The sequence below is a fragment of the Oncorhynchus tshawytscha genome, linkage group LG11, assembly GCF_018296145.1.
Source record: "Oncorhynchus tshawytscha isolate Ot180627B linkage group LG11, Otsh_v2.0, whole genome shotgun sequence".
In the NCBI taxonomy this organism is placed as follows: domain Eukaryota; kingdom Metazoa; phylum Chordata; class Actinopteri; order Salmoniformes; family Salmonidae; genus Oncorhynchus; species Oncorhynchus tshawytscha.
Window position 1 is genome coordinate 51,769,431 of NC_056439.1, and position 21,002 is coordinate 51,790,432.

Consider the following 21,002-nt stretch of genomic DNA (forward strand, 5'->3'; position numbering starts at 1 on the left):
TTATGTTAATATATGTCAGAGACAATCTTTAATGATACATTTTTTTTTTTTTTACACATTTCAATGGGCTGATGTTAATGCAGGAAATATGTGCTTTTTATCTTAGGAGCGGCAAAAAACAACAACATTTTTTGAGAAGATGCACCTGCAGACCGCGCCTAGTCGGTTGCTTGGAGACGAGTGAAGATGTAACATATTTGTGTAGTAACTCCACTTGTTTCAGAGGTCTTCGAGCAAGATAACAATACATCTATTCATATACATTGTAAAACGATACATTTTCTTGACATATTTTTGCCTGTAGGTTGGGATGAATCGCACGGTTCAAGGACATTGCTTGCATGCCACTTCGCCAGCCTGTGCCCCTGATCTGAATGAAGGCTGCGTCCATGGCCAGCAATGACGTTATTTCCTGGGGGGTGGCAGTGGGAGCAAAGTACTGCAGTTCTAGGGAACAGTGTATGCAAGTCTGACATGTGAGCATTTGGTCCGGAACAACCTGCTGCACTAATTCCACATTGTACGAATTTAATCGCATAAAGAACTGTTTTTTGTTTTTTTGTGTGTGTGCGTGTGTGTGTGTGTGTGTGTTTTTAAAAAAAATATTTTTACCATCGCACTTCAAGACAAATTCATTTTTAAAATTCAGATAGGTATATATTTTTGTACCGCCCCGGTTCGTGTGGACGTTCAGGCAGATTCATAACGAACCATGGCGGAGAGAAGTGGCCGGTTGAGCTTCGGTGGCGGGGCGCTCAACAGACCGGTGCCAATGAACCTGTTCGCTACATGGGAAATAGATGGATCGTCCCCGAGTTGTATCCCGAGGTAAGTCGTGTTCCTTGTCTTGTCCCCCCCACAGTATCTATACTTTGACATACTTGATAGTGCTAAGACAAGCAGGCAGTTTGCTCTGATGAACGATACAGCCGCTGAGCTGCAGTGATGGTTATATTGTCGCATCAGAAGAACAACCAGCCCCATTGCATTGACCGTGTGACTAAATGTTAGTCAATTACTATCCTATTCAATTGGACGTTTCTTCCTAAGTTAAATGACTAGCTAGCTAACAACTGCTGTAGGTCTACTCTCTCTGCCAAAGTTTAGGCATAGCTAAACTAGCCAGTAGCCTTGTCCCAGGACCAATGAGTTTCAAACAGAGATGGATGCCACCCATCCAATTGATTTAGAAGGTTTGGACCTTAGGAATGATCTCTATGGTTTGGACTCCCTCATCTCTCTAACGTCCCGTCATATGGCTGCATTTCCAGGAAAATGAGAGTTGGCTATTCTTCACCACTTATGGTTGTCATGCCAAACATGAAAACATCTCCTGAAGAGGAAATTAGATGTTATTTGGGGTAGAGGGAAGCCTGGATGGGGAAACCAGCCTGACTGATGGCTGCCTGGTTCCTCCAGACTAGGGGTGGTAGCTCACTGCAGTGCCAAGGCAACACAGACCACCAGCCAGGCTAGGGGTGGTAGCCCACTGGAGGGCCAAGGCAACACAGACCACCAGCCAGGCTAGGGGTGGTAGCCCACTGCAGTGCCAAGGCAACACAGACCACCAGCCAGGCTAGGGGTGGTAGCTCACTGGAGTGCCAAGGCAACACAGACCACCAGCCAGGCTAGGGGTGGTAGCTCACTGGAGGGCCAAGGCAACACAGACCACCAGCCAGGCTAGGGGTGGTAGCCCACTGGAGGGCCAAGGCAACACAGACCACCAGCCAGGCTAGGGGTGGTAGCCCACTGGAGGGCCAAGGCAACACAGACCACCAGCCAGGCTAGGGGTGGTAGCTCACTGCAGTGCCAAGGCAACACAGACCACCAGCCAGGCTAGGGGTGGTAGCTCACTGCAGTGCCAAGGCAACACAGACCACCAGCCAGGCTAGGGGTGAGAGCCCACTGGAGGGCCAAGGCAACACAGACCTCTGAAACATAAAGCCAGTGTCACATGGTGTAATCTGGTGCTGCAACAAGGGAGAACATAATCAAGGGATTCTGATTTATTTCTTCAGGCACCTTATTGTGTCATATAGGCCTAGTCCAATGGCAGAACAGGAATAGAGGCCTAGTCCAATGGCAGAACAGGAATAGAGGCCTAGTCCAATGGCAGAACAGGAATAGAGGCCTAGTCCAATGGCAGAACAGGAATAGAGGCCTAGTCCAATGGCAGAACAGGAATAGAGGCCTAGTCCTATGGCAGAACAGGAATACAGGCCTAGTCCAATGGCAGAACAGGAATACAGGCCTAATCCAATGGCAGAACAGGAATACAGGCCTAGTCCAATGGCAGAACAGGAATAGAGGCCTAGTCCAATGGCAGAACAGGAATAGAGGCCTAGTCCAATGGTAGAACAGGAATAGAGGCCTAGCCCAATGGCAGAACAGGAATATGGATTCCAAAACTAAATATTGAAACGAACAACATGATTTAGCAGAAATCTCTTGAACGCTGATTGCATCCCAAATGGCACCTTAACTATTCCCCGACACACTACTTTTGACCAGATCTCTGGTGAACAGTACGACACCGTAGGGAACAGGGCGCCATTTGGTTTGGCAACACACTCTCGACAGCTTGTTTCTCTGATGAAGCTGAATGACTTTCAGCAACACTTGGTCCTCTAGAAGCTGTTTGTATCACGTCATGACTTTATCCAGGCAGGCCTGCACTGTCTGTCTCAGGGTAGGAGTGCTGATCTAGGGTCAGTTTTGTTTTAGATTATAATATAATAGAACACAGGGGATCTGATCCTAGATCAGAACTCCTACTCTGAGACATTTCATGAATACAGACACGTCAGTGTGTTCGTTTGCTTTACAGGACATTATTCCCCCTGCGTGTGTCGAGGCTTGTATACTAGTAAACCCTTGGCATCATTTTCAGAGTTTATTCTTGAAAATCAGATTATTTTTTTTATACAGCCTTTGTAAAGTTGATCTCCTTTTGGTCTCTCTTCTCTGACTTGTCCCCCCCCCCCCAATAATTTCTTCATGACAGTATCTTGGGGTCAATTGAGAGAAATTTCTGTATTGCACATGACTTCCGTTGGACGTACATACTGTAGGCTAATCAATGAAATGTCATTGGTGTTCGTTACATGGCTTTCTTTCTACCCGTTAAAGGTGCACTATGCAGAAATCTCTCCACCATTTCCTGGTTGCTAAAATTATAATAGCTTGCCTATGTTCAGTTTATGTGTGAAAACAAAGCAGTCATTGTGTTGAGAATCATTGCACCATCTAATCCGCTGTGGAAATATATTTTCCAAACCAGAAATATTGTATTGTCAACTGTTTTTGAAGCTGGTGTACAAAACCGAAAGGAAAAGATGCAAAAATTAATCTTAAGAATGGGAAGTATAGAAATAGCTCACGTAGAACAGATCTATGGCGTCGTAGACTGGCTTTCGAGACAAATGGCAGATCTATAACTTACATTTCTATGTGAATTTTGTCCCCCCCCCTGCATTTTGCATATTATATCTTTTAAATTTGTATTTTTATTTTTCACTGATCTACAGCAACGTATTTTGTCGAAAGAGGAAGCTATAGGTAGTGTCGTTAGATTGCTTATCTGCAGTAGATTTATTCAAATACAGTTGCAGTTGACCCTTGATTTAGAGTTAGATTGACACACATGGGACTGGTTCAGTGTGAATCGAACTGTCACTCAGTGTGTCTCTCTTGTCCTGTGATGCATCAGTGTGACTTTGTATTGATTCCACCTCCCTTTTTATAGTTCACTCTCTGCACCTCAGCTTCTGCACCTCTCTTCAAGCTAGGCCTCTGGTATCCAAATGGAATCCTGTTTCTTACACAGGGCTCGCTCTAGTCAAAAGTAGTGCACTATGGGCCCTGGCGAAAGGTGTAGAGAATAGGGTACCATTTGGGACTCTGTCTAGCACGGCAGTGTCCCGTTTATATAAACGTGTCCAGTCCTACTCACTGAAGTGTAAAATGATTAGTTCTGAAACAACCATTGGAAGTGTCATCGGTATGTATTACAGTACCCTGACTCAGTACCCTGACTCTATAGGTCTGTATTACATCACCCTGACTCTATAGGCCTGTATTACATCACCCTGACTCTATAGGCCTGTATTACATCACCCTGACTCTATAGGCCTGTATTACATCACCCTGACTCTATAGGCCTGTATTACATCACCCTGACTCTATAGGTCTGTATTACATCACCCTGACTCTATAGGCCTGTATTACAGTACCCTGACTCTATAGGCCTGTATTACAGTACCCTGACCCTATAGGCCTGTATTACATCACCCTGACTCTATAGGCCTGTATTACAGTACCCTGACTCTATAGGCCTGTATTACATCACCCTGACTCTATAGGTCTGTATTACATCACCCTGACTCTATAGGCCTGTATTACATCACCCTGACTCTATAGGCCTGTATTACATCACCCTGACTCTATAGGTCTGTATTACATCACCCTGACTCTATAGGCCTGTATTACATCACCCTGACTCTATAGGCCTGTATTACATCACCCTGACTCTATAGGCCTGTATTACATCACCCTGACTCTATAGGCCTGTATTACATCACCCTGACTCTATAGGCCTGTATAGTCATGTGACTTAATAATGGAAGAAAGATCTGAGGGACTTCCCTGCGTTTTGATGTTATTGTGTATTATTACATTAGTTTTATTTGATGACTTTATTATTTCATTCCAAGTCATCATCTCATCCTCTATAGAGCTGCTGCCTGTGCTGAATACCAACTATCAATCATGCAACTGCCCTCTCTTCCTCTCAGTCACTCATTCTTCACTCGTCTCTCCGTTGTTGTGTCTGCTCCACACAGATCGGACAAGTAGATGCGCAATGGATTATGGTCATTGTAGTTCATTCCCTGCACTAAACTACACTGGAAAAACATTTATAAACGCAACATGCAACAATTTTCAATGATTTTACTGAGTTTACAGTCCATATATGGAAAACAGTCAATTGAAATAAATTAATTAGACCCTAATTTATGGATTTCACATGACTTGGGAATACAGATATGCATATTTTCACAGAGATACCTTAAAAACAGGTAGGGCCGTGGATAGGGCTGTTGCAGTGACCGTATTACTGCCACGTCGGCTGTCATGAAGGCAGTCAAATTCCACATGATCGTTTAGTGATGGTAATTAGGCTTCTCCGAGCTCTGATGCTGCTTGTGGTCATGAATAGCCGACCAAACTTGCTTAATTAACTGCCTGGCACTCAGCACTCTGACATCAATGCAAATGTAATTGAAAATCGAATCAAACACTTCATGAGAGCCGATGAGCTCATGTTGCTCAACATTTCTATCGGCTCTGCAATTGTGGGAGAAAACAGAGTGATGGCCTCTATTAAAAAGAGGAGGATCCCATCAGCTATCTATAGGCCAGGCATACTATATTTATTTCTCAACTTTCTTAATATGAGCCTACCTGGCTTGCATGAAAATGAACCAGGGGAAAAGCCTCGTCCATTTGCTATTTAAGTGCGTAGATGACATGTCTTTTTCCCCCTCTCCCTGTTTCCAGACGGGTGCATGATAATGGACCATTCTAAATCAAAACAAATGTCACACATATATTATTTGGTATATGTAAAGACAAGATTACACCAGGAATAGTTTGATGGCCGTCGTTGTAAACAAGATTTTGTTCTGAATTTACTTGCCTAGTTAAATAAAATAAAAAGATACGGTGACAATATTAGCCTATCACTTGTGAATGATTCCCAGCATAAGCAACATCTTTTTTTTTTTTTTAATTTTTTTGCGACTTTTTTGAATCATAGTCGCACACCTCATGTAGCCTAATCCCTAGGCCTATGTGTTTTGACAAGGTTTGTATCACAACTAAAGTGGCCAAATAACTTCTTAAAATTGAGCACATTAATCCGCTTTACACGGGGTGTAGAGCCTAACTACATACATAAGCAGCGCGTGAGTTTCCAGTTTAAAAACGCACCTTCATAATAAAAGCGTTACCTGCATAATTGCATTTGTGGTCACTTTTGATAATGGTGTTGTCCACTAATGGAACATTTGTGCTTATAGACTAATGCCATGTGTTCATTGCTGTGCTTATAATGTGAAGAAATAGCCTAATGGTGTGTTCATTGCTGTGCTTATAATGAGAAGAAATAGCCTAATAGTTTATCAACGTTTTAAGCTAAATCTGTTCTGATCTGTTGCGTCAGCCACGTTGCATTGTTTAACATTTGATTATTTTTTAAATGGGAGTGGTTGTATTACTTTGGGGATCTATCGCATCCCACAACTGTCTCAGACTATATTTGGAATATTTATTTCTTGCACAGAATAGAATAGGTCAAATTTTTTACTATGGGGGATAGTAGACTGACATAGGCTTTTGCTGTTGGCTGACGCAATGTAAATGTGGACAGTTCTTCCAATATCTTCAATATGCACCTCGGAATTGGATAAGGACTCGCACAGTTGACTCCCCGATGTGTCTGTCTTCACTTGTAGCCTGTGAGAAAGACCCGATCACGTGATGGAGAGCCATGTGAGTGAGAGGTGCTTCGGAGCGTGCAGCACTCAGGGAGAAGGGCAAAATGGCCACTGGCCACAAAAGGCATGGATTTTTTTAGGGGGCATTACAGCCACACAAAGGGGATGCCGCTGTGAAATTCGGGGCATTAATCAAGTTCTTGTCAAATTGTGAATGAGAGACTGATGAAGTGTGTACAGCCTGCGCAAAAAAGCAAAGCAGAGCTCATGCCTTTTCAAGCAACTTTTTTAGAATCTTCATTAGAGTCGCATCATACAGCCTTACAATGTATCACAAATCAAAATGTATAGCCCAACGTTTGTAGAACAACTAAAGTTACATTAATAACTCTAAATGAAGCATATTGGAGGACCTGTTTCTTTGTTAACTGCTCAACACAGAATAGCCGCAGGTTCGCACTCCCTCAGATCGTTTGGAGAAAATATCCTTTCTATTCTATTCAGCTTTGTTGAATTGTATTCTTCATGCTATAAAATAGTATAAAATTCGAAGCAAATCTTGTCTGCTAAATGAGCTAGCGTAGCCCACAGCCATTTGGCATAGCCAGATCAGGACCCTAACATTAGGACAACTCAGAGGATGCTATTCTGTTCTTCTGCAATAGATTACCTTTCCTTCGTATCATGTTTCTTTAGACCTGTCTAAAATAAATGATGGATTTATCGTGACGGTGTAGACTATATTACATGGATTTATTAGACTTTTAAAAAAATGTAGATGTTGCAAAGGTCCACATCAGTGGCTTGTAGGCTAGGTGTGAATGTAACGGTCAATTACAGTGAGACTTCTAGTTATTTGCTTGACAATCACCGGCTGGGGAAATTTCGTGACCGCCACAGCACTAGACGTGGATCAGAAAACCAGTCAGTATCTGGCTTGACCATCAGTTGCCTCATGCAGCGCTGGATAGGAAGTTGCTGGATATTGGCGGGAACTGGAACACGCTGTCGTACACGTCGATCCAGAGCATCCTCAACAGGCTCAAATGGGTGACATGTCTGGTGAGTATGCAGGCCATGGAAGAACTGGGACGTTTTCAGCTTCAAGGAATTGTCTACAGATCCTTGCGACATGGGGCCGTGCAATATGATGCTGAAACATGAGGTGATGGCGGCGGATGAATATCACGACAATGAGACTCAGGCTCTCTTCATGGTGTCTCTGTGCATTCAAATTGCCATCGATAAAATGCAATTGTTTTCGTTGTCCATAGCTTATGCCTGCTCATACCATAACCTCACCACCACCATGGGGCACTCTGTTCACAACGCTGACATCAGCAAACCGCTCGCCCACACGATGCCATACATGCAGTCTGCGGTTGTGAGTCCATTTGGACGTACTGCCAAATTCTTTAAAACGATGTTGGAGGCGGCTTATGGTAGAGAAATGATCATTCAATAATCTGGCAACATCTCTGGTGGACATTCCTGCAGTCAGCATGTCAATTGCATGCTCCCTCAACTTAAGACCCCTGAGGCATTGTTTTGTGACAAATCTGCACAGTTTTGAGTGGCCTTTTAGTGTCCCCCAGCACAAGGTACACCTGTGTAATCATCTTCTTTATATACCACACCTGTCAGGTGGTTGAATTAGCTTGGGAAAGGAGAAATGCTCACTAACGGATGTACTCAAATTTATGCTCAACATTTTGAGGGAAGGTTTTTGTGCGTTTTATGGAACATTTCTTGGGTCTTTTTTATTTCAGCTCATGAAACACGTGGGTGTATATTCAGGCTTCATCATTGGTTTACTCCGAGTGATTCTTAGCCTATAGGCAACAGGAGAATGGCTGACAGGAACGGTCACTTCTACAACATCTGGCTGTCACCACTTTCCACTGACCTGGTCACTTAGTCAGAAGAGGCTTTCGTTCGTACACGACAGTGGATTGTTCTCCTTAGGCCCTTGATTCCTTGACATAAATATTGTTCTGTACTCCACTCTACTGCACAGCTGTATTTGTCTGCCTGATCAGTGTGTCTGTCTGAACAGTAGTGCTGTGCTGTCGTGAACCGTGTGTGTGTGTGTGTGTGTGTGTGTGTGTGTGTGCTATCAGTGTTGTGCTGTAGTGTACCCTTTGTGTGTGTGTGTGTGTGTGTTTATTTATTTATATTTAACCAGGCAACTCAGTTAAGAACAAATTCTTATTTACAATGATGGCCTAGGAACAGTGGGTTAGCTGCCTTGTTCAGGGGGCAGAATGACAGATTTGTACCATGTCAGCTCGGGGATTCAATCTAGCAACCTTTTGGTTACTGGCCCAATGCTCTAACTGTGTGTGTGTGTGTGTGTGTGTGTGTGTGTGTGCACGCACGCTATCAGTGCTATGCTGTAGTGTACCCTGTGTGTGACCCCCCTGACACACAGAGCAGGGTGTGTGTTGAGACAGAGGAGGGGTTGAGTGGGCCCTTGAACAGCAGCAGCTGGCCCCAGTAGGCTGACTAACAGTCCTATTCTGTCCTGTGTGTTGGAGGTCTGAGAATGCTGAGATGTCACTTTACCCTCGTACCAAATGGCACCCTGTTCCCGATGTAGTGCGCTACCGTTGACTAAGGCCCTGTTTAAAAGTAGTGCACTAAATAGGGAATAGGGCTCTGGTCTAAAGTATTGCACTACATAGGGAATAGGGCTCTGGTCTAAAGTAGTGTACTATATAGGGAATAGGGTCTAAAGTAGTGCACTATATAGGGAATAGGGTCTAAAGTAGTGCACTAAATAGGGAATAAAAGGTACCATTTGGGACGCTAGCCTCGGAGTCCCGGGTATCTGAACACTCAGCTCTTTGTCCCCTTTTCCCGCAGCTCCCTCGCACCGACCGCACCGCACTGGGAATGTAGAGTAGGACGAATGGCAGTCTGGTGGTGGCGCTGGCAGCAGTCGGCTAAATGGGTAGCATTGTTGATGTTGTGAATCCACACATCAACATGAAGGCAAACCAGACCATAGATATCCTGTAATTCATTGTTTTATTGAACATTGTGTGCTAGACATGGTGTAGTATCCCCAAGATGAGGAAGATGCTAGAACTAACTACTATAATACTATGTATATCTAACTACTATAATACTATGTATATCTAACTACTATAATACTATGTATATCTAACTACTATAATACTATGTATATCTAACTACTATAATACTATGTATATCTAACTACTATAATACTATGTATATCTAACTACTATGATACTATGTGAAGTATATCTAACTACTATAATACTATGTGAAGTATATCTAAGTACTATAATACTATGTATATCTAACTACTATAATACTATATGAAGTATATCTAAGTACTATAATACTATGTGAAGGATTACTAGACCGTAGAGATGATGTCATGGTTTCGTGTCCAGAAGATGATGTAACTTCTGGAATGTGTCAGTCATTCAGTAAGTGTTGCTGCTGTCATATAAGAGGTATCCACACACACACACACACACACACACACACACACACACACACACACACACACACACACACACACACACACCCCAGGTTGCTGAGACTGCAGGTCCTAGAGGGAAGACAGGACCAGGGCTGGCGAGAGCAACCGTTACCTTACTGTTTTGTGTCCCAAAGGGCACCCTATTCTCTATTATAGTGCACTACTTTAGACCAGAGTCATATTCCCTATGTAGTGCACTACTTTAGACCAGAGTCATATTCCCTAAATAGTGCACTACTTTAGACCAGAACCCTATTCCCTATATAGTGCACTACTTTAGACCAGAGCCCTATTCCCTATATAGTGCACTACTTTAGACCAGGGCTCTGGTCTAAAGTAGTGCACTATATAGGGAATAGGGATCCCTTCGGAACGCAGCTGTCCTTCGTAACCCCTCCTGATGTGCTGTGATACCCTCTCTCTCTGCAGGCCGATCAATCCTGCTTTCAGCTGACTCTACTAAGCGTCACTGCACAACGCCGCCACGCCTTATTGGCTGCCTGCCTCGTCGCCACGCCTTATTGGCTGGCTGCCTCGCCGCCACGCCTTATTGGCTGCCTGCCTCGTCGCCACGCCTTATTGGCTGGCTGCCTCGTCGCCACGCCTTATTGGCTGCCTGTCTCGTCGCCACGCCTTATTGGCTGCCTGCCTTGTCGCCACGCCTTATTGGCTGCCTGTCTCGTCGCCACGCCTTATTGGCTGTCTGCCTCGTCGCCACGCCTTATTGGCTGCCTGCCTTGTCACCACACCTTATTGGCTGTCTGCCTTCGTTCCCATCTCCTCATTCACTCGTTCTTCTCATTTTTATTTTCACCTGTTAACTCTTCCTTTTGGAAATACAATATTTCCTGTGTTCAGTTTTTTAAAATTTGTTGTCGTTGCCTTGTCACTATATTTAGATCGTTGGACTAGTAACCGGAAGGTTGCAAGTTCAAATCCCCGAGCTGACAAGGTACAAATCTGTCATTCTGCCCCTGAACAGGCAGTTAACCCACTGTTCCTAGGCCGTCATTGAAAATAAGAATTTGTTCTTTTTAACTGACTTGCCTAGTAAAATAAAGATAAAATAAATATCCAGTCTTTTAATATGCAACACAGTGTGTATTAATGTGTAAGCCTGTGTTCCATGTCCATTTATACAACACCGTCCACAGCGTTTTAATGTGTGTTTTCTGTACTGTTCTGCGGTTGGGTTTTCCAGGGGTTCCTTCCGCTCTAGTCCAATCACGAGTCAAAGCCAACATGGCAGCAGGCAGCAAACCCTGATTTAACTGATAAGAGCCGAGACGTAATTCTGCATTCCAAATGGGACTCTATTCCCTTTTTAACCAGGACCATATGGGCCCGCTGCACGATGTAGGGAATAGGATGCCATTTGAAGACGCACACATAAACAATAGTGGATATACTGGTAGTTTATGTGCTGCCTCGAGACCTCACCACTCATATTATACTGGTAGTTTATGTGCTGCCTCGAGACCTCACCACTCATATTATACTGTTAGTTTATGTGCTGCCTCGAGACCTCACCACTCATATTATACTGGTAGTTTATGTGCTGCCTCGAGACCTCACCACTCATATTATACTGGTAGTTTATGTGCTGCCTCGAGACCTCACCACTCATATTATACTGGTAGTTTATGTGCTGCCTCGAGACCTCACCACTCATATTATACTGGTAGTTTATGTGCTGCCTCGAGACCTCGCCACTCATATTATACTGGTAGTTTATGTGCTGCCTCGAGACCTCGCCACTCATATTATACTGGTAGTTTATATGCTGCCTCGGGACCTCGCCACTCATATTATACTGGTAGTTTATATGCTGCCTCGGGACCTCGCCACTCATATTATACTGGTAGTTTATATGCTGCCTCGAGACCTCACCACTCATATTATACTGGTAGTTTATATGCTGCCTCGAGACCTCACCACTCATATTATACTGGTAGTTTATATGCTGCCTCGGGACCTCACCACTCATATTATACTGGTAGTTTATATGCTGCCTCGAGACCTCACCACTCATATTATACTGGTAGTTTATATGCTGCCTCGGGACCTCACCACTCATATTATACTGGTAGTTTATATGCTGCCTCGAGACCTCACCACTCATATTATACTGGTAGTTTATATGCTGCCTCGGGACCTCACCACTCATATTATACTGGTAGTTTATGTGCTGCCTCGGGACCTCACCACTCATATTATACTGGTAGTTTATGTGCTGCCTCGGGACCTCACCACTCATATTATACTGGTAGTTTATATGCTGCCTCGAGACCTCGCCACTCATATTATACTGGTAGTTTATATGCTGCCTCGAGACCTCACCACTCATATTATACTGGTAGTTTATATGCTGCCTCGGGACCTCACCACTCATATTATACTGGTAGTTTACAGTGGGGCAAAAAAGTATTTAGTCAGCCACCAATTGTGCAAGTTCTCCCACTTAAAAAGATGGGAGGGGCCTGTAATTCATCATAGGTACACTTCAACTACGACAGACAAAATGAGAGAAAAAAAATCCAGAAAATCACATTGTAGGATTTTTAATGAATTTATTTGCAAATTATGGTGGAAAATAAGTATTTGGTCAATAACAAAAGTTTATCTCAATACTTTATAACTTACTTTAATACTTACAATATAAGTATTCAGACCCTTCGCTGTGAGACTCGATTTTGAGCTCAGGTGCATCCTGTTTCCATTGATCATCCTTGAGATGCTTCTACAACTTGACTGGAGTCCACTTGAGGTACATTCAATTGATTGGACATGATTTGGAAAGGCACACACCTGTCTATATAAGGTCCCACAGTTGACAGTGCATGTCAGAGCAAAAACCAAGCCATGAGGTCGAAGGATTTGTCCGTAGAGCTCAGAGACAGGATTGTGTCGAGGCACAGATCTGGGGAATGGTACCAAAAATGTGTCCAGCATTGAAGGCCCCCAAGAACACAGTGACCTCCATCATTCTTAAATGGAAGAAGTTTGGAACCACCAAGAGTTTTCCTAGAGCTGTCCACCCAGCCAAACTGAGCAATTGGGGGAGAAGGGCCTTGGTCAGGGAGGTGACCAAGAACCCGATGGTCATTATGACAGAACTCCAGAGTTCCTCTGTGGAGATGGGAGAACATTCCAGAAGGGCAACCATCTCCGCAGCACTCCACAAATCAGGCCTTTTATGGGGGAGTGGACAGACGGAAGCCACTCCTCAGTAAAAAGCAGTAAAACCGCCCGCTTGGAGTTTGCAAAAAGGCTCCTAAAGATTCTCAGACCATTAGAAACAAGATTCTCTGGTCTGATGAAACCAAGATTGAACTGTTTGGGCTGAATGCCAAGTGTCACATCTTGAGGAAACCTGGCACCATCCCTACGGTGAAGCATGGTGGCGGCAGGGCCTGGGAAACTAGTCGGTAACGAGGGAAAATTGAACGGAGTGAAGTACAAAGAGATCCTTGATGAAAACCTGCTCCAGAGTGCAGCGAAGCTCCCCATCCAACCTGACAGAGCTTGAAAGGATCTGCAAAGAAGAATGGGGAGAAACTCCCCAAATACAGGTGTACCAAGCTTGTAGCGTCATATCCAAGACGACTCAAGGCTGTAATCGCTGCCAAAAGTGCTTCAACAAAGTACTGAGTAAATGGTCTGAATACTGATGGAAATTTTATTTTTATTTGTAGTACATTTGCAAAAATGTCTAAACCTGTTTTTTGCTTTGTCATTATGGAGTATTGTGTGTAGATTGATGACAAAAAAACAACAATTTAATCAATTTTAGAATAAGACTGTTTGTTTGTTCTAAATGTAATATTATGCTATGAAGCAGATAGGGAGGCTGGCCAGTCTTCTGGCATCACAGACCCCTGCTAGCCTGGTCCCAGTCTGTCTTCTGGCATCACAGACCCCTGCTAGCCTGGTCCCAGTCTGTCTTCTGGCATCACAGACCCCTGCTAGCCTGGTCCCAGTCTGTTTTCTGGCATCACAGACCCCTGCTAGCCTGGTCCCAGTCTGTTTTCTGGCATCACAGACCCCTGCTAGCCTGGTCCCAGTCTGTCTTCTGGCATCACAGACCCCTGCTAGCCTGGTCCCAGTCTGTCGTCTGGCATCACAGACCCCTGCTAGCCTGGTCCCAGTCTGTCTTCTGGTATCACAGACCCCTGCTAGCCTGGTCCCAGTCTGTCTTCTGGCATCACAGACCCCTGCTAGCCTGGTCCCAGTCTGTCTTCTGGCATCACAGACCCCTGCTAGCCTGGTCCCAGTCTGTCTTCTGGCATCACAGACCCCTGCTAGCCTGGTCCCAGTCTGTCGTCTGGCATCACAGACCCCTGCTAGCCTGGTCCCAGTCTGTCTTCTGGCATCACAGACCCCTGCTAGCCTGGTCCCATTCTGTCGTCTGGCATCACAGACCCCTGCTAGCCTGGTCCCAGTATCAGTCTGTCTTCTGACATCACAGACCCCTGCTAGCCTGGTCCCAGTCTGTCTTCTGGCATCACAGACCCCTGCTAGCCTGGTCCCAGTCTGTCTTCTGGCATCACAGACCCCTGCTAGCCTGGTCCCAGTCTGTCTTCTGGCATCACAGACCCCTGCTAGCCTGGTCCCAGTCTGTCTTCTGGCATCACAGACCCCTGCTAGCCTGGTCCCAGTCTGTCTTCTGGCATCACAGACCCCTGCTAGCCTGGTCCCAGTCTGTCTTCTGGCATCACAGACCCCTGCTAGCCTGGTCCCAGTCTGTCTTCTGGCATCACAGACCCCTGCTAGCCTGGTCCCAGTCTGTCTTCTGGCATCACAGACCCCTGCTAGCCTGGTCCCAGTCTGTCTTCTGGCATCACAGACCCCTGCTAGCCTGGTCCCAGTCTGTCTTCTGGCATCACAGACCCCTGCTAGCCTGGTCCCAGTCTGTCTTCTGGCATCACAGACCCCTGCTAGCCTGGTCCCAGTCTGTCGTCTGGCATCACAGACCCCTGCTAGCCTGGTCCCAGTATCAGTCTGTCTTCTGGCATCACAGACCCCTGCTAGCCTGGTCCCAGTCTGTCTTCTGGCATCACAGACCCCTGCTAGCCTGGTCCCAGTCTGTCTTCTGGCATCACAGACCCCTGCTAGCCTGGTCCCAGTCTGTCTTCTGGCATCACAGACCCCTGCTAGCCTGGTCCCAGTCTGTCTTCTGGCATCACAGACCCCTGCTAGCCTGGTCCCAGTCTGTCTTCTGGCATCACAGACCCCTGCTAGCCTGGTCCCAGTCTGTCTTCTGGCATCACAGACCCCTGCTAGCCTGGTCCCAGTCTGTCTTCTGGCATCACAGACCCCTGCTAGCCTGGTCCCAGTCTGTCTTCTGGCATCACAGACCCCTGCTAGCCTGGTCCCAGTCTGTCTTCTGGCATCACAGACCCCTGCTAGCCTGGTCCCAGTCTGTCTTCTGGCATCACAGACCCCTGCTAGCCTGGTCCCAGTCTGTCTTCTGGCATCACAGACCCCTGCTAGCCTGGTCCCAGTCTGTCTTCTGGCATCACAGACCCCTGCTAGCCTGGTCCCAGTCTGTCTTCTGGCATCACAGACCCCTGCTAGCCTGGTCCCAGTCTGTCTTCTGGCATCACAGACCCCTGCTAGCCTGGTCCCAGTCTGTCTTCTGGCATCACAGACCCCTGCTAGCCTGGTCCCAGTCTGTCGTCTGGCATCACAGACCCCTGCTAGCCTGGTCCCAGTATCAGTCTGTCTTCTGGCATCACAGACCCCTGCTAGCCTGGTCCCAGTCTGTCTTCTGGCATCACAGACCCCTGCTAGCCTGGTCCCAGTCTGTCTTCTGGCATCACAGACCCCTGCTAGCCTGGTCCCAGTCTGTCTTCTGGCATCACAGACCCCTGCTAGCCGGTCCCAGTCTGTCGTCTGACATCACAGACCCCTGCTAGCCTGGTCCCAATCTGTCGTCTGGCATCACAGACCCCTGCTAGCCTGGTCCCAGTCTGTCTTCTGGCATCACAGACCCCTGCTAGCCTGGTCCCAGTCTGTCGTCTGGCATCACAGACCCCTGGTAGCCTGGTCCCAGTCTGTCGTCTGGCATCACAGACCCCTGCTAGCCTGGTCCCAGTCTGTCGTCTGGCATCACAGACCCCTGGTAGCCTGGTCCCAGTCTGTCGTCTTTCATCACAGACCCCTGCTAGCCTGGTCCCAGTCTGTATTCTGGCATCACAGACCCCTGCTAGCCTGGTCCCAGTCTGTCTTCTGGCATCACAGACCCCTGCTAGCCTGGTCCCAGTCTGTCGTCTGGCATCACAGACCCCTGCTAGCCTGGTCCCAGTCTGTCGTCTGGCATCACAGACCCCTGCTAGCCGGTCCCAGTCTGTCGTCTGGCATCACAGACCCCTGGTAGCCTGGTCCCAGTCTGTCGTCTGGCATCACAGACCCTTGCTAGCCTGGTCCCAGTCTGTCTTCTGGCATCACAGACCCCTGCTAGCCTGGTCCCAGTCTGTCGTCTGGCATCACAGACCCCTGGTAACCTGGTCCCAGTCTGTCGTCTGGCATCACAGACCCCTGCTAGCCTGGTCCCAGTCTGTCGTCTGGCATCACAGACCCCTGCTAGCCTGGTCCCAGTCTGTCGTCTGGCATCACAGACCCCTGGTAGCCTGGTCCCAGTCTGTCGTCTTTCATCACAGACCCCTGCTAGCCTGGTCCCAGTCTGTATTCTGGCATCACAGACCCCTGCTAGCCTGGTCCCAGTCTGTCGTCTGGCATCACAGACCCCTGCTAGCCTGGTCCCAGTCTGTCTTCTGGCATCACAGACCCCTGCTAGCCTGGTCCCAGTCTGTCGTCTGGCATCACAGACCCCTGGTAACCTGGTCCCAGTCTGTCGTCTGGCATCACAGACCCCTGCTAGCCTGGTCCCAGTCTGTCGTCTGGCATCACAGACCCCTGGTAGCCTGGTCCCAGTCTGTCGTCTTTCATCACAGACCCCTGCTAGCCTGGTCCCAGTCTGTCTTCTGGCATCACAGACCCCTGCTAGCCTGGTCCCAGTCTGTCGTCTGGCATCACAGACCCCTGCTAGCCTGGTCCCAGTCTGTCTTCTGGCATCACAGACCCCTGCTAGCCGGTCCCAGTCTGTCGTCTGGCATCACAGACCCCTGGTAGCCTGGTCCCAGTCTGTCGTCTGGCATCACAGACCCCTGCTAGCCTGGTCCCAGTCTGTCTTCTGGCATCACAGACCCCTGCTAGCCTGGTCCCAGTCTGTCGTCTGGCATCACAGACCCCTGGTAACCTGGTCCCAGTCTGTCGTCTGGCATCACAGACCCCTGGTAGCCTGGTCCCAGTCTGTCGTCTGGCATCACAGACCCCTGGTAGCCTGGTCCCAGTCTGTCGTCTGGCATCACAGACCCCTGGTAGCCTGGTCCCAGTCTGTCGTCTGGCATCACAGACCCCTGCTACTCTGGTCCCAGTCTGTCGTCTGGCATCACAGACCCCTGGTAGCCTGGTCCCAGTATCAGTCTGTATTCTGGCATCACAGACCCCTGCTAGCCTGGTCCCAGTCTGTCTTCTGGCATCACAGACCCCTGCTAGCCTGGTCCCAGTCTGTCGTCTGGCATCACAGACCCCTGCTAGCCTGGTCCCAGTCTGTCTTCTGGCATCACAGACCCCTGCTAGCCGGTCCCAGTCTGTCGTCTGGCATCACAGACCCCTGGTAGCCTGGTCCCAGTCTGTCGTCTGGCATCACAGACCCCTGCTAGCCTGGTCCCAGTCTGTCTTCTGGCATCACAGACCCCTGCTAGCCTGGTCCCAGTCTGTCGTCTGGCATCACAGACCCCTGGTAACCTGGTCCCAGTCTGTCGTCTGGCATCACAGACCCCCAGCCTGGTCCCAGTCTGTCGTCTGGCATCACAGACCCCTGGTAGCCTGGTCCCAGTCTGTCGTCTGGCATCACAGACCCCTGGTAGCCTGGTCCCAGTCTGTCGTCTGGCATCACAGACCCCTGCTACTCTGGTCCCAGTCTGTCGTCTGGCATCACAGACCCCTGGTAGCCTGGTCCCAGTATCAGTCTGTCTTCTGGCATCACAGACCCCTGCTAGCCTGGTCCCAGTCTGTCGTCTGGCATCACAGACCCCTGCTAGCCTGGTCCCAGTCTGTCGTCTGGCATCACAGACCCCTGCTAGCCTGGTCCCAGTCTGTCTTCTGGCATCACAGACCCCTGCTAGCCGGTCCCAGTCTGTCGTCTGGCATCACAGACCCCTGGTAGCCTGGTCCCAGTCTGTCGTCTGGCATCACAGACCCCTGCTAGCCTGGTCCCAGTCTGTCTTCTGGCATCACAGACCCCTGCTAGCCTGGTCCCAGTCTGTCGTCTGGCATCACAGACCCCTGGTAACCTGGTCCCAGTCTGTCGTCTGGCATCACAGACCCCTGGTAGCCTTGTCCCAGTCTGTCGTCTGGCATCACAGACCCCTGGTAGCCTGGTCCCAGTCTGTCGTCTGGCATCACAGACCCCTGGTAGCCTGGTCCCAGTCTGTCGTCTGGCATCACAGACCCCTGCTACTCTGGTCCCAGTCTGTCGTCTGGCATCACAGACCCCTGGTAGCCTGGTCCCAGTATCAGTCTGTCTTCTGGCATCACAGACCCCTGCTAGCCTGGTCCCAGTCTGTCGTCTGGCATCACAGACCCCTGCTAGCCTGGTCCCAGTCTGTCGTCTGGCATCACAGACCCCTGCTAGCCTGGTCCCAGTCTGTCTTCTGGCATCACAGACCCCTGCTAGCCGGTCCCAGTCTGTCGTCTGGCATCACAGACCCCTGGTAGCCTGGTCCCAGTCTGTCGTCTGGCATCACAGACCCCTGGTAGCCTGGTCCCAGTATCAGTCTGTCTTCTGGCATCACAGACCCCTGCTAGCCGGTCCCAGTCTGTCGTCTGGCATCACAGACCCCTGCTAGCCTGGTCCCAGTCTATTTGTGCTCTCTTGTCAAACTCCTGTTTGATGTGACATTGACCATAAGACATGGCACCAACAGATCTGAGACCAGGGCAGGCTAGAGTGTCTTCTGTAGTGTCCAAAATGCAATTGTATGTAAAAATGAGTGATTTTTAGGCTTGAACTTTGAGGGAGCCTGGTTGCTTTTGGAAGGTTAATTGCACCAGTTAAGGTACTTGTTTGACTCTCAACAATTTGTTATTCTGGAACTCGTTCACTTGTCATCTGAGTATTTAACAATCTCACACTCCAGAGTGACAAGCAATTAAGGATTAGCTGACATGAGGAGGAACCTTTTTGTCTGAAGGGGAATTACTGTTGGGAGAGTGATAAGACACTGTGTGCGTCTCAATTGGCACCCTATTCTCTCTCTCTCTCTCTCTATATATATATATATATATATATATATATATAGTGCACGAACAAGTAGTAGATTATACAGAATAGGATGCCATTTGGCATGGGCCCATTGTTGAACCAATCTAATTAACTTTAATTTAATTAACTCTAACTTTCATTTAGGCAGACTGATTAGGATGCAACTCGAATAGAGAGAATGTGTTTTAATTTTTTAATTTTTTTTTATTGATTTGAAAAAATGCAAAGTAACAAAGCGGAAACAGTTTTTTTTAGAAATGTTTGCAAATGTATAATAGGTAAATAAAGTAGTTTTATTTATTTAAGTATTCAGACCCTTTGCTAGTGTAACAGTATAACTTTAGTACGTCCCCTCGCCCATACCCGGGCTCGAACCAGGGACCCTCTGCACACATCAACAACTGACACCCTCAAAGCATCGTTACCCATCGCTCCACAAAAGCTGCAGCCCTTGCAGAGCAATGGGAACCACTACTTCAAGGTCTCGGAGCAAGTGACGTCACCGATTGAAATGGTATTAGCGTGCACCACCGCTAACTAGCTAGCCATTTCACATCCATTACACTAGGAGACTCGTGTTTCGATGTTACTACAACTTGGAGTCCACTTGTGGTAAATTCCATTGATTGGGCATGATTTGGAAAGGCACACACCTGTCTATATAAGGTCCCACAGTTGACAGTGCATGTCAGAGCAAAAACAAGCCATAAGGACGAAGGAATTGTCCGTAGAGCTCCGAGACAGGATTGTGTCAAGGCAGAGATCTGGGGAAGGGTCCCAAAGAATTTCTGCAGTATTGAAGGTCCCCAAGAACACAGTGGCCTCCATCATTCTGAAATGGAAGAAGTTTGGAACTACCAAGACTCTTCCTAGAGCTGGCAGCCCAGCCAAACTGAGCAATCAGGGGAGAAGGGCCTTGGTCAGGGAGGTGACCGATGGTCACTCTGACAGAGCTCCAGAGGTCCTCTGTGGAGATGGGAGAACCTTCCAGAAGGACAACCATCTCTGCAGCACTCCACCAATCAAATCGGGTGGAGAAGGGCCTTGGTCAGGGAGGTGACCAAAAACTCAATGAAAAATGTGTTCTTTTACATGTTCTTTATTGTATAATTGTTCTTTTAGTAGACATTTGAAAAGGGTTCCCGCAGACCTGAACACCACACAAGGGTTAAATACACCACTGCACTAGAGGTCGTCCATTATTCACCTCGATAACAGATGACAGAGAAGGATGCACTTCCAGGCACTCACACATTTATTTATTATCATTTTAACTATTTCCTGTCAATGATGTACTAAGTGACTTGCAAAACATTATATATTTATATTTAAAAAAAAATTCACAGCAGCTGATTCGCTTGAGCCCTTTCTTCTTGAGCCCTTTCTTCTTGAGCCCTTTCTTCTTGAGCCCTTTCTTCTTGAGCCCCCCCCCCCTAATCGTTTAAACTTTGACCCATATGTTTATATTTAACAATTGTTCCTGGTGCGGTCCCTAAGACCTGGAAGGTGTGTCCTCCCCCTTTACGAAGGACGATTTTCTAAACTAGCTTTTTTTTCTAAAATATTAGAATCACTGGAAATCTCAGTGAGAGCTAAGAATTATAATTATTTTATTTTAACTTCTCATTCTATTCTTAATGTGTGGTTGTAGACCTGGAAA

At 47.4% G+C, this 21,002-nt stretch overlaps 1 protein-coding gene across 9 annotated transcripts in view; it reads left to right on the plus strand.

The window, feature by feature from the left end:
• pacs2 (phosphofurin acidic cluster sorting protein 2) overlaps positions 1-21,002 on the plus strand; it is a 138,926-nt gene continuing 117,924 nt past the window's right edge. For 2 of the 9 annotated variants that reach the window (XM_042330304.1, XM_042330309.1), the window contains exon 1: positions 3-828. In XM_042330304.1, coding sequence (XP_042186238.1) covers positions 713-828 — 116 coding nt within the window. In that variant the 5' untranslated portion in view covers positions 3-712. Of the gene's footprint in view, positions 829-21,002 lie in introns of all 9 variants that reach the window. The other 7 variants (XM_042330312.1, XM_042330306.1, XM_042330305.1 and 4 more) reach the window with 7 other exon arrangements.